This window comes from Callorhinus ursinus, unplaced genomic scaffold, assembly GCF_003265705.2.
Source record: "Callorhinus ursinus isolate GAN/ISIS: 27379988/994484 unplaced genomic scaffold, GSC_fseal_2.0 scaffold28, whole genome shotgun sequence".
NCBI classification, from domain to species: domain Eukaryota; kingdom Metazoa; phylum Chordata; class Mammalia; order Carnivora; family Otariidae; genus Callorhinus; species Callorhinus ursinus.
This window is the reverse complement of record NW_027397090.1, coordinates 3,519,486-3,532,720: the sequence shown is the minus strand read 5'-3', so window position 1 is coordinate 3,532,720 and position 13,235 is coordinate 3,519,486. Positions and strand designations below refer to the sequence as shown.

The 13,235-nt window shown below is 44.3% G+C and overlaps 1 protein-coding gene across 5 annotated transcripts in view; it reads left to right on the top strand.

Moving 5' to 3' along the window:
• PCSK5 (proprotein convertase subtilisin/kexin type 5) overlaps positions 1-13,235 on the top strand; it is a 465,096-nt gene that overhangs the window by 411,007 nt on the left and 40,854 nt on the right. The window contains exons 25-29 of one of the 5 annotated variants that reach the window (XM_073878060.1): positions 287-329; positions 1,318-1,454; positions 2,267-2,467; positions 7,012-7,089; positions 11,451-11,534. In XM_073878060.1, the coding sequence (XP_073734161.1) occupies positions 287-329; positions 1,318-1,454; positions 2,267-2,467; positions 7,012-7,089; positions 11,451-11,534 (543 nt within the window). Of the gene's footprint in view, positions 1-286; positions 330-1,317; positions 1,455-2,266; positions 2,468-7,011; positions 7,090-11,450; positions 11,535-13,235 lie in introns of those variants that run through there. The other 4 variants (XM_025891381.2, XM_073878062.1, XM_073878063.1 and 1 more) reach the window with 4 other exon arrangements.

Here is a 13,235-nt window from a genome sequence, read left to right as displayed (position 1 = left end):
TTTGAAGACCTAGGAGCTTGGGATTCTACTTCCTTGAAAATCAGGGCCAGCCATTCCTGAGAACTCCTTTTTTTTTTTACCAGCTTTGATAAAGCTAAACCACAGCATACATCGTGCTACTAATTAAAAATGGTATAATCTGTGCAAATATCATTTCTGGAGACTACCTTTCATGAATCATCCCAAAAAGATTATTTGTCTCAAGCCAGGACTTTTCCAGAGCCCATTTTTCCAAATGATGGACTCTCGGTAATTATTATGTTTCATTATTATAATTTTCTTCCAGATAATCCAGGAACCTGTACATCATGCACTACGGGGTATTACATGTAAGTTTGGCTTTTTTTTTTTTTTTCATGGCACTAACTTTTCTGCAGTTTAAGCATTACTGACTTAATCCTAAATCCAGTGATTAAAGCAAAGAGGCCGGGAAGGCTGAAGTGACTCTGCCCTGTCAGGCTATTAAAGAACAATTCTTGGATTTAGCAATAAGAGCCCAGCTGTTTTTTTGCCTCCAAAGGAGGCCCTCTTATTCTTGGTCCTGGAAGTCACCCAACCTGACACTGGTGTCTAGGAATCTTGCCATGGGTTACCAGGATTTAGACCTTGCCGTTCATGGACAAACCTTAACGATAGACCTGCCCGCAGGCAAGCTATTCCCAAATGTCTGTGTGGAGACCTTGTCCTTAACAGGAGCCAGAAAATCCAGGATGAAGCCAGGTACTTTATGAGTTCTGAATCATCCCCTGGGTAAGAAGAGACACAGACCACTAGATTAAATGAAACACAGATAACAATCCCTTCCAAGGTTCTCCAATTCAACTCTACAAGTCAGAGATCGGAGGTCTCCACATCACCTCCCCTTCCCATTGCCATGTGACAGAAGCACACAAACCATCTGTTCAAATCCCAGGCCTGCCTTTAACTACCTATGGGACTTTGAGCATTTTACCTCAATACTCAGTTCCCTTATCTAGAAATTAAAGACAAGTCATAGCTACCAGAGGAGAATTGCATGGACGTTGAAATGAGGACTTAATACATCACCAGTACTCCATAAATAAATATGGCTACCCCTTTCCTTCTCCCCACCCTCTTCACAGCTGCCCCGATGATGGGTCCTCAGAGTCCAGAGGGAAGTGGTTAATGACTTGTTTGGTGAGCACCCATAGACCAAGCTTTTATCCTTGAAACCTAAATATCTATACCTGTTAAAAATGATGTGTAGACAGATGTCAGGATATTAAATTATGGCGGTGAAGAGAAATACATCAACATAGCTCGTGGAAGAAACTCCATCTCCTTCCCCCCCCTTAGGTTTGAACACCACTGTTACAAGACCTGTCCTCAGAAGACCTACAGTGAAGAATCTGAATGCAAAGCGTGTGAGACCAACTGTGGCGATTGTGACCAGCACCAGTGCTACTGGTGTGAAGGCGGCTTCTTTCTCCTGGGTAAGCCTGAGAACCACGTGGTGCAAAGGAAGAACAAGGCTCCAGAGCCCCACCCAGAAATAAGAGCACTCGCTTGATTGGCTTCAGACTCTTCCCGTGCCTCTTGTCCAAGGATGGATTTTAATTTGGTTTGAAAATAAACATTAGCTGGGACTACTTCCTTCTGCTTTTATTACTGAAATAGAGTTCCTATGTCACTCATTAATTTCCAACATCTCCAAGTTGATGGAAACAAGAGTGATGGGGGCGGGTGGGGGGAACACTGAAGATAAATGCCTTAGAATGAATCACCTGGAATATTCAGAACCATGACTCTTTCCTGGAGAATTAACCCAACCCACGCTATATATTCCTAAGCAGTGTTAAAGATCAACAAGATCCTTTGTCTTTGGTTTTGGTTAGATGGTTAGGAAGGAACTATACTAGGAGTCTTCTAGTGGAAGGACTCACAGCCCAGTGCTCTTGAATGTTTGCAGGATCAGCCCACACTGATCTCCAGTGCTTCTATACAGAGATTCGTTTGATTTGTACTTTTTCAAGGCCCTGAGAATTTGAAGTTCTTTACTCTGTGCTCTTCACCCCTTCGCCCCTTGAGCAAACTGAAATGCTTGGTTAAAAGAGGACTGACATGTTGGATTTAAGACACGTTTCTTGGTTGAAAGAAGATTATGCCAGTTTGGTTTCTTTAAAAACAAATTCAAACAAAGAATGTTCCTGAGATTCCCCGCGTCCTGTTTAGAACTTGGCCTCGCACAGTGCGCCAAGCCAGCCGGGGACATACCCTCATGCTCCCTTTCTGTGTGCCCCTGCAGATGGCTCTTGTGTGAGCACATGTGGTCCTGGCTTCTATGGCGACCCAGAGCTGGGACAGTGTGAGCACTGCCACCCGGCCTGTGTGACCTGCACTGGCCTTGGCCACCATCAGTGCAGCAGCTGCCGGGAAGGACTGCAGCTGCGACACGGGACATGCGTGGAGCCTGCCCAGACCCAGGTGGAAGGCAAATTCTGGAATGGTATGTGCCTCCCGAGAGAGAGAAAGCAGGTGTCTGGCCACCTTCTCTGCCTTCCTGCCTCCCTCCCCCTTTAACGCTTGCTTTTGGGATATCCCAAAAGAGATGAAGGCACGGCAGTGAACCAAAGCTTGGAGTGGGAAAGGGTAGGAGGCGGCGGTTCGTTGTCATCCGACCTGGAGGGAAACCCAAAGCACAGCCTACGGTTGGTGTGGCCCATGAGTTCCTATCGGGAGGAGGAGACCTCGGAGCGGGTAAAGAGAGTCATGTAGGGGAATGGCCCAACGACCATTCTCAAAAATTTCAGAATAGCTTCTATCTAAGGTAAAGGAAAACGACTGGTAAAGGTGGGCTTTTTCAATTGGACAAGGAAGACCTGCTCTAAAAGTGTTGGAATTTAAGCTGAGACAGCTGATCTTTCCGGCTGGCTGATTAGACCTTAGCATCAGCCAAGCTTGCCTTTTAAAAGATCCCCTCCAGGGGCACCTGGGCGGCTCACTCAGTTAAGCAACCGACTCTTGATTTCTCCAGGTTGTGAGATCGAGCCTCGGGTCTGGCTCCACGCTCAGCAGGGAATCTGCTTGAGATTCTCTCTCCCTCTCCCCATCACTCCCCCCAAGTCACGCTGCTCTCAAGTAAAATAAAATAAAAGTCCCCCTCCAGTTGCAGTTGGGGAAAGTGGGGATTTTGATGGGGGCCGGAGGAAGGGTGTGGGAGTTTGCAATCTAACAGTAAAGGCTTGCGCGTGCTCGTTCCTACCTGCGTCTTCAGTACTGACCTCACATTGGAGCCTCAATCACGAGCTTCCTTGCAAGGTAGTTACAAACTCCAGTGGCCTGTCTGTGTCTCTGGTGGTTAAAAAACCAAAGCCTCTTCCTGCTGGAAAAATCTGACTCACATTCTATGCAGAGATGTTCACGAAAACAAGAGATGCTCTCCGTTTGATTTCAAGGCAAGGATTTGTTAAAAAGGTCATTTCAGTGCAATGGCAGTGGAGGTCTGCTCAGGATGAGTGTTCGAAGGGCCCGGGGCGAGGGATAGATCCCGGGCAGGAGAGAGGCTCTTGCCGAGTCTGACGAGGGACATCCATGGTGACCGTCCACCACGACAGGGTCGCATGTGTGACTTAAAGGAAAAGCAGCTCAGAGACCATCACAAACCTAGCAGCCAAAGGCCATGGAGAACACAGGCCAATTTCAGAGGCATAGCTGGGAAGAAAATCATTCAATCCAGATTGGGATGATATCTTCCGTGAATTATAGCTGGACCCAAATGCTGAAAACGGGCTTGTCTGGCATTTAGGCATTTAAGAGGCAGGGCAAGCCAAGAGGAAGATAGTCTGGTGCTGGGTCTCTAGCTCAGAACACCTGTATTTTATCTGGCATCCAGATGATGAAAAGGTCCAGGGAGCCAAGAGTCAGAGCGGATTTGATTCCCCAAATGATTACATGTCCCTTTCAACTGGACTACGCACTTTGCAAGAAGAAATCAGGCTTTGACTGCTCCCCTTTGTCAGAGCACCACACCCACCCCTCTGCATTTTCTACTATCAAAATATAGTGTTTTTGAAGGAAGGAAGGAATTAGTCCATTTGGGGAGTTAGCACTACTAAGGGATTTGGGAAGCAGATGAGAATGTTTCTCATGGCTGGACAAAAGCAACAAAGTCAATGCCATGGCTGCACTTTTCTATGATCTAGGAAATCAGACATGCAGACTATTAACAGTGAGGAAAAACTCTTTCTTCACTGAGCAAGGTGAGGCCGGAGCTCAGCTTCCCCGGCAGAGTTTAGACACCACTGAGGGAGATAGTAAGTGGGAAATGCACTCCATGAAGTCCTGGGAGTATTTGAGCCAAATGCCTACATCTTTCCCCTGACTTCTAACTCTTAAAAAACAAGAACAAAAACAAACAAACAAAAAAAACAAACAAAACCCCAACAAGGTTGAGGGTATAATAGGAGGGCAGAAGGTTCCAGAAAACAGGCACTAACTAGCCACCCCTTTAAGATGATGCTAAGCAGGTTGCAGTCATCCTGGGTCAACTCAGTGGGAGCCCAGACAATGGACAGAATGATTTTAAAAGAATAGAGCTGCCTAGGTGCTCTCAGCAAGGTGGTGGTGTGGTTTTCAACACAGTTGCAGATCCACATAGGAAAGGTAAAATGGGACAAACTTCAGTCCACTCCTTCACCCACATGACCTCCCAGAGGAAACAATCAGATCTTGTTTGCATCCAAAGACTACAACCACCCCCACGGTCTGTGCCTGTACATGTTGGGGAAATAGCCTTGAAATAAAAATCCAACTAGACTTCGCTAAACCCCTCTCTTAATAAAGGGGCTGCTTACGATGAGAGGACCATAATTCTTCGTTAATTACACACAAGATGTTACTGCCTCCTGCCCCAGTCCAAGGATGGAGATTTCCTTAAACGTTGGACCATGCCTGGCCAATCCTCCAACCAAGACTAACTCATCTCCAAAGATGGCCGCTCAACTCTGTTCTTCCTGCCAGCAAAGAATGACTTGCACCAAAGTATGGATCCCCACCACATCCCCTGTCCTAGTCACTAACACCCTGTGGAGATTCCTAGGCCAGTGCCCCTGTGTGGCAGCGACAGATCCAATGTGAAATAGGTTGCCAATGGCTTCCACAGGGACTTAGGCATCACAGAGCCACCATGGGTGAAAACATTCAGCCGTGGCAGGCCACAGGTTCGGCTGCTTTCCTGAAACCATTGTTGGGAATGGAAACAGTTTACTTTATGCCTGTTAAATCATTTGGATTTTAAGTGGTTTTCCCCCGGTAGTGCCGGAAAGTCCTAAGAATAATTCCTGCACATTTCCCCTACCCACCTATTTCCATCATCGATTAAAACCCTGTTTGTAGCAGGCTCTAATTACATATTCTGATAATAGTTTAATCTACAAAGCGCAGACACAGGGAATTAACTTTTTGACCACATCCTAACAATTTCTCACTAGCCTGTCTTTTGATCTTAATTCCTATGCCCTGAGGAAGCCTGGAATCCCAGAGTCAGTCACAAACACTGAGAGCCATATGTAAAAAATAAATCTCAGTGGTGAGCAGATATGCTGCCTATGTGTAACTGAATCTTCGAGAGCTTTAAAGATGCCACAAAAATCTGATTTTTAGAAGGACTTTGTAGATATATACAGTTGCCTCGCTTAGAAATGAGGACCTCATTTTTACTTAATTAACCAACCAGAACTTTGTGAAGAAAACACCGGACACTGGTTGAGTAAATGATTAAACCTTTGGCCCACAGGATCCCTGAAGGAACCATGTGTCTCCACTTGCCCTGATTGTCAAATATCCAGGAATTTCAATAGGGGATCATTAAACCACTGGCAGCTTGAAATCAACTACGATGGGAGTATTTACACCACGGAAATCAGCAAACACTACAATTTAAGGTTTTTGTTGTGTGTTCCAAAAGCCATTTTACTGGTACACCGCTGCTTTGACCTCAACCAAACTATTTTAAAATCCAAATTAATTACTAAAAAGTCTCTCTAGTGGATGTAGGCTTTAGAGGTAAGCATACGAGGGTTCAAATCCTGGCTCTGTCCTTTACTAGCCATGTGACCTTGAACAAGTTATTCATCCTGTCTGAATCTTAGTTCCCTCATCCATAAAATAAGAACATGGAACTGCTTCAGCCAAGGTCATTCTGAGAAGTAAATGGGAGAGCCCACATAAAGCTCCCAGGACAGAAGAGGACACAAGAAAAGTTAAACTACTCCCTTGCCCTTTAATCTGACCCAGTCTTAACACAGGAAACACTAGTTCACTTTCAAAACAGTCTTCCCTGTCAAAAGCAAGTAATTTTGGGGGCCCTAGGTTGGGGAAGAATAGTCCCAGAAAGGCACCAAATAGTGGTCAGCTGGGATGCCTAGGAGCCAAGCAGAGTCCTGACTTAGCCAATACTGTGTATAAAGATGTCAATGGCAGCTTTACTTATAATAACCAAAAAAAAAAGAGCAATCTAAAAGTGTAACAAAAGAAAAAAATTAAGCGAATTATGGTTCATGCAAATACATAATCCATTAAAAAGTGTACTAAGAATTTTAATAGCAAGAAAATATGCCTATAAAATTTATAATATCAAATGAAGGGGCGCCTGGGTGGCTAAGTCGGTTAAGCGTCTGCCTTCGGCTCAGGTCATGATCCCAGGGTCCTGGGATCGAGCCCCACATCTAGCTCTCTGCTTGGTGGGGAGTCTGCTTTTCCCTCTGCCCCTGCCTGCCGCTCCCCACCCACTGCTTGTGCTCTCTCTGTCAAATAAATAAATAAGGTCATTAAAAAAAAAGTAGGGTCGGTATTATATACGCAGAAGACATAAATGATTAAATACACATACATGATTATGCTCACACATTCAGCATGAAGATGGGAAATCTACGTGCTGACGTCTACATCACAGGCATTTCTGGGTGGTAAGGTGATAGGCAAAACTGACCTTGTTCATCTTTCTTGCATTAAAAAAATAAAACGCTTTATTTTTCTTTTCTAATAAAAAAGAGCCTGTGCCCACTGCAAGCCCATCTTTGGTGAGGAGCCTGCCACAGAAGCGACGGCGGAAGTTTCGAATCAAAAGAGGTAACAAGGAAATAGGGAGAAGACCTTCACACTGAATCAAAAGCCTCTGTGATGTAGAAACCAACCCAAAGAAGTTGGGCTACAAGGAGCAAATGGGGGTGCCCAAGTAAAAACAGAAGGAGGTGGTGACCACAACGTAGGTGCTCAAAGGCCAAAGACCGGGAGGAAATTCAGCAGTGGAGCTTTCTGGAACATTTAAGGGTGTTCCTGATGTGCTGAGTGTTTATATCTGGGAGAGGCTACCAAGAAAAGCCTCTGTCCTTGCAGATCTGTAATAGGCTGGAAAAGCACCTTTGGCCTTCCCAGTCGCTGTAGTAGTATTTGAAATAGCAGAGATTGGAAAAAAAAAAAACAACAAAAAACCCCGAAGTGGTCACCAACAGTTACCAGTTAGAAAAATGAAGTATGATACATCCATGCAATGGAATGCTGTGGAGTCATAAACAAGAGGGGGCTCTTTATGCGCCGATAGAGAATGAGCCCCAAAATTCATTACCAAAAAACAAAAAAGCGATGTGATAAACAGTGTGAATAGATACAGTTTATATAAAAAGGATGGAGAGATACTTTATGATATATTCCCTTTCTTCAGTTTTGTTGTTTTTTTTAACTGTGTGAGTATTGCTTATTTTAAAAAAATTTTTTAAATAAAACTCCCGTTTTATATGGCTTAGCTATAGTCATTTCTAAAGGACTGACTCTACATTTTCTTGGTCAAGGTGATTTTGTTTTTCTTTGAGGTCTTGTCCAGTCCAGAATTTCTGGAGTGGAAAAAAAAGAGAGAAACTATGATCAAAGTCAAAATTTACTTGTGATTAAGTCACTAATCTTTTATGATAAAAAGCTGTGGCGGGGAACCACAATCCCTTGCCCACACTTAAATGCCGTTAACTGTGTGTACGGAGCACCCTCTAGTGGAAATATGCTGACATTACAGAATTTTATATCCGGGGTATCCCAGTGAAATGTCAAACTGCCAGAACGGGATACACGTAATTATAAATCCCCAGGTAGATATATACATTATATTTTTAAAAATGTGAGAAAATCCATTAAAGCTCATGTCTTTCTAAATAAAAAGTTTTAGTATAAAAATGATAAAATCGGGGTGCCTGAGTGGTGGCTCAGTCGGTTAAGTGTTTGCTTTCTGCTCAGGTCACGATCCCATCCTGGGATCGAGCCCCAGTTCCAGCTCCCATATCGGTGCTGAGTCTGCTTCTCCCTCTCTCTCCACCCCTCCCCTCCACTCGTGTGCTCTCGCTCGCTCCAGCTCTCTCTCTCTCTCTCTCTCTCTCTCAAGACTGTGTTTATTTGTCAGAGAGAAAGAGAGCACAACCAGAGGGAGCGCCAGGCAGAGGGAGAAGCAGGCTCCCCGCGGAGCAGGGAGCCCGATGCTGGGCTCGATCCCAGGACCCCGGGATCATGACCTGAGCCGAAGGCAGACGTCCAACTGACTGAGCCACCCAGGCATCCCTCTCTCTCTCGGTCTCAAATAAATAAATAAAATTAAAAAAAAAAATAAAATAAAAAATTCAAACCCTGAGGGGAAAAACATTCAACCCCTGGCCTAGACATATAATATTAAAGATGGTCGAGGTGTTTCTGATAAATATTATTTCGCCATTATTTTTTAAGAACTGCATTCAGCCATTAAGTATCTTTTTTTCAGTTCCATTGAAATACAATTGACATATAACATTGTCAGGCTTAACCAGCATAATGTGATGATTTGATATACATATATATTACAAAATGATTACCACCATGAGGTTAACACATCCACCGCCCCCATAGTTACCTTTTGTGTGAGTGTGTGTGTGTGTGTATGTGTGTGTGTGTGCGATGAGAACTTTTAAGAGCTACTCTTAGCAACCTTCACGTACACAATAGAGTATTAGCTACTGACACCATGCTGGATGTTACATCCTCAGCACTTATTCATCTTATAACTGGACGTTTGTACCTTTTGGTCCACTTTCACCCATTCCCCACCCCGACCCCGACACCTGGCAACCACCAATCTACTCTAAGTCTTTGGTTTCCTTGTAGGTTCCACATATAACTGAGATCATCTGGTATTTGTCTTTCTCTCTCTGACATACTTCACTTAGCCTAATGCTCATGATTTATCCCTTTGTTGCAAACGGCAAAATTTCCTCCTTTTTTATGGCCGAATAGTGTTCCTTTATATACATATGGCACATCTTCTTGATCCATTCATCCATCGATGGACACTGAGGTGGTTTCCATGTCTTGGCTCTTATAAAGAATGCTGCAATGAACATGTGAGGACAGGTATCTCTTCAAGGCAGTGATTTCATTTCCTTCAGTTACATACACAGAGTGGAATTGCTGGATCATAGGGTAGTTCGTTTTTAATCTTGTGAGGCCCCTCCATACTGTTTGCCACAGTGGCTGTGCCCATTTACGGCCCCACCAGCGGTGCACAAGGGTTCCCTTTTCTCCACAGCCTCACCGACACGTGCTGTCTCTTCTTGATCTTAGCCCTTCTAACAGGTGTGAGGTGCTCTCACATTGCGGTTTTGATCTGCCTCTCCCAGGTGATTAGTGAGGACTGATGTTGGCAACCGAATTGTTGCTCATCTCTGCCCCCGTCTCGTTTGGGTTAAGTGAGACCTGTCAGTTTAAAAAGGCCTTCGGGGAAACACTTGGTCCTGTGGAGCTTCCTGTTGTCTTTTGTGAGAATCCTGTGCCTGACAGTGCTCCACACAAGGCTAATTGAGCTCTTAACAGCTCCCCCAAGGGAGAGTACAGGAGTGAGTCAGTCTCCTGGAAAAGCAAGGCATATTTCTCTCTCCAGACTAGGAAGAGAATGGCCACTTAGCATGGCAGGATGATCATTTATGTCTATACATCTATATCTATAGCTACCTCCACACCAGTCTGTCTGTCTACCTACCTACCTCTGAGTCTAGTTTCCTCTGTAGCGAACCTCAGCAGCTTATTAACCATAGCGCCTTCAGAGAAACCAAGCAAACCCTCCCAGTGCCACTCCAGGTATGGAACAGAGGGAAGAGAGAGAGAACTAAAGCCTAAGGTTGGGAAATGGGGAAGTATGGTAACCAAGGAGGAAACCGGGAGGAGAGAAGCAGAAGGTCTAGCATTTACTGAGCCGCTGTGTGTGCTCATTACACACACTGTTCCATTTAGCCTCCATGACAGTTCTATAAGGGAACGATCGTTTGCTCTCATTCCAGAGACAGGGAAAATAGGACTCTCGGAGTTTAATTACCGTATCCATGGTTACCCTCCCGTAAGTGGCACAGCTGGGCTCTGACAGCAGGTGTGCCTACAGAACCCACTTTGTCAGACTGACTCTCAGGAAGAGCGGGAAGGAGCGGGAAGCAAGAGAGGGAGGGTGATCATAAGGTGCCAACCATAACAGTCAACTGAGGGTCTCGATCATTCCTATCACACATCCTGAGCTAGATCTTCTTTTTCTAATTCTCTCCTATGAGACTTATGCCGATTCCCAAGCAGCTCCTGAGATTCAATCAAGATCTCGTGGACTCATTGAGGGATGTCACCAAGGCTATTCTGTAGGTCTTTGAAATTGTCCCATGGACTTCCTGACTCCCTGGAAAAGCCTGGTCACCAAAGGAATGCTCTTGGGGGGAAAGGAAGAGAGGAACACCTCAAGTGTTTCCCAGGGGAAGGGTGTATTGACCTGGGATGGCCTGCCTATCACCTGACCAACCAGAAAGCCCACAGGTGGCTCCCTTAGGTGAATGTTTAATGATGATTTGCGAGGAGATAAATTTAGGTTTGCATTCCACAGTGATTACTCTGAAGAATACAGAAACCCAAACATTGACGGATTCTGAAAGCTGGTTCCAAAGAACAAAAAAAAAAAAAAAAAAAAAGGAAAGAGAGGAAGGAAGGAAAAGAAAAAGTTACTCCATAAAAGACACAATGAATTCTGTTATCATCTTGGAGTGAAGAGAAATGGTCATTTAAGAATCTTGGGGAAAGAAGTAATGACCTTTAACTAGAAAACTCTTTAATGCATGCATGCACATAAGCACACACGCTCACAGATTTTTAATATATGAAAGAAGGAACACCTGTTAGTTCAAACAGCCCCGTTGCATTAAAGACTATCCTGTCACTGGAAGTTTGCAAACCATGATAACCAATTGGAAGGAAGAGAAAAAATAAATGAATAAGTGAAATACACGAATAAATGAATAAAGCCCACCGTGGAGGTTTAGCCAATGCAAAATTGAAGGGATTCTATTCTGGGCAGGAAGGAAGATGAGATTACCCATGAGATCCTTTCCAACGCTGTAATACTATGACCCTGTTCAAAGGACACTGACTTCCGGTTTCTGTCTACACAGACATTTTGAGAGGACACCAGCCTTGTCATCCTTCTTGTAAAACCTGCAACGAATCTGCGACCCTGTGCACTTCGTGTCCAAAAGGTCAGTATGGAGTATGATAAGAAGTGGCTGTGGCCAAGCCAATTCACTGTCACTCATGCGTATTGGCATTTTTATGTAAAAGGTTTGCAGGACTTGATCCAGTCCTCACTGTTCCTATCACCGTGGCTATTCTGGAAAAATGCGGGGACCCAAACAGTGACCTCTAACAAAAACTGGTATTCAGGAGTGCATGGTGCGTTCAGTCAGTAGAATATGTGACTCTTGATCTCAGGGTTTTAAGGTCGAGTCCACATTGGGTATAAAAATTACTTAAAAATAAAATCTTAAAAAAAAAACAAAACTGGCTTTCAAAGGACCAAAAAAAAAAAAGAGAGAGAGAGAGAGAGAGAGAGAGAGAGAGAGAGAGAATGAAAAGAAAAATGCCAATGTTCTTATCCAAAGGCATGATGAAGTCATCTGTTGATCTGGCCATAGATTTTGTTAGGGTCTCTGGGTACCTGACATTTCTAGAGGTTCCATTACTCTTTAAAATGCATTAGCCAAAACAAGAGAACTTAGGGTAGAGACTCTAGGGGAGGGTAAATACCCTACTTATTCTTTCCGTCTTCATTTCTGAATTTAGGAGAGAAAAAGGAAATCCCAAGAACACTTTTTTTTTTTTTTAAGATTTATTTGAGAGAGAGCAAGAGAGAGTGCGAGCAGGAGCAGGGGAGAGGGGCAGAGGGAGAGGGACAAGCAGACTCACCGCTGAGCAGGGAGCCCGATGCGGGACTCAGTCCCAGGACCCTGGGATCATGACCTGAGCTGAAGGCAGATGCCCAACTGACTGAGCCACCCAGGCGCCCCTGCCAAGAACAACAAACTTAACAGGTCAACAGATGAACTGCTTCATCATCTACAATAACAAAACATCAGAAATAGCAACTTCCCTGAATTCGGGGGATATTTTATTAACATGGTACACTAACAGTGAGAAGTTAAGAATTAAAAGTGACCATTAAAGTGGTCATTATGTTGGAAGGTGCAATGTTCATCGTGAGATGGGGCACAAAAGTTTAAAATTTCAGGTGTGCCATGATTCTATCTCTACGAAATGTAAAAGTTTACAACCAAAAATTGAAGGAATTTTCTTGGGATTTGGGAGTGGAGGGTGATTTTAAAATAGTTTTCTTCGATAATGATGTTATCTGATTTTTTTCAGTTAAGTAGCACTGGGTGTTATACACAAACAATGAATCATGGAACACTACATCAAAAACTAATGATGTAATGTATGGTGATTAACATAACATAATAAAATAAAATTAAAAAAAAAGAATAAGTAGACAGACCGTCCAATCCAGGTGGCGTTGGATGGTGGAGGAGTTGCCACTGTGTTAGTGTCCTAGCAGGAGAGGATTCCAGAAGCAGAAGAATAGACTCTATTGAGCTGCACATGTATAACAGCCTTACATGAAGACAGACAAAGGTGTTAATAGATCAACTGGGCAAAGGGAAGCCCCATAGTGACCTGGACCAATATCAGTAGGAAAGTAAAAGAAACAGGGCAAGGGGGCACCTGGGTGGCTCAGTCAGTCTTGATCTCGGGGTCCTGGGATCGAGTCCCACATCTGGTTCCCTGCTCAGCGGGGAGCCTGCTTGTCCCCCTGCCTCTCCCCCCCATCATGCACTCTCTCTCTCTCTCAAATAAATTAAAGGAAGGAAGGAAGGAAGGAAGGAGGGAGGGAGGGAGGGAGGGAA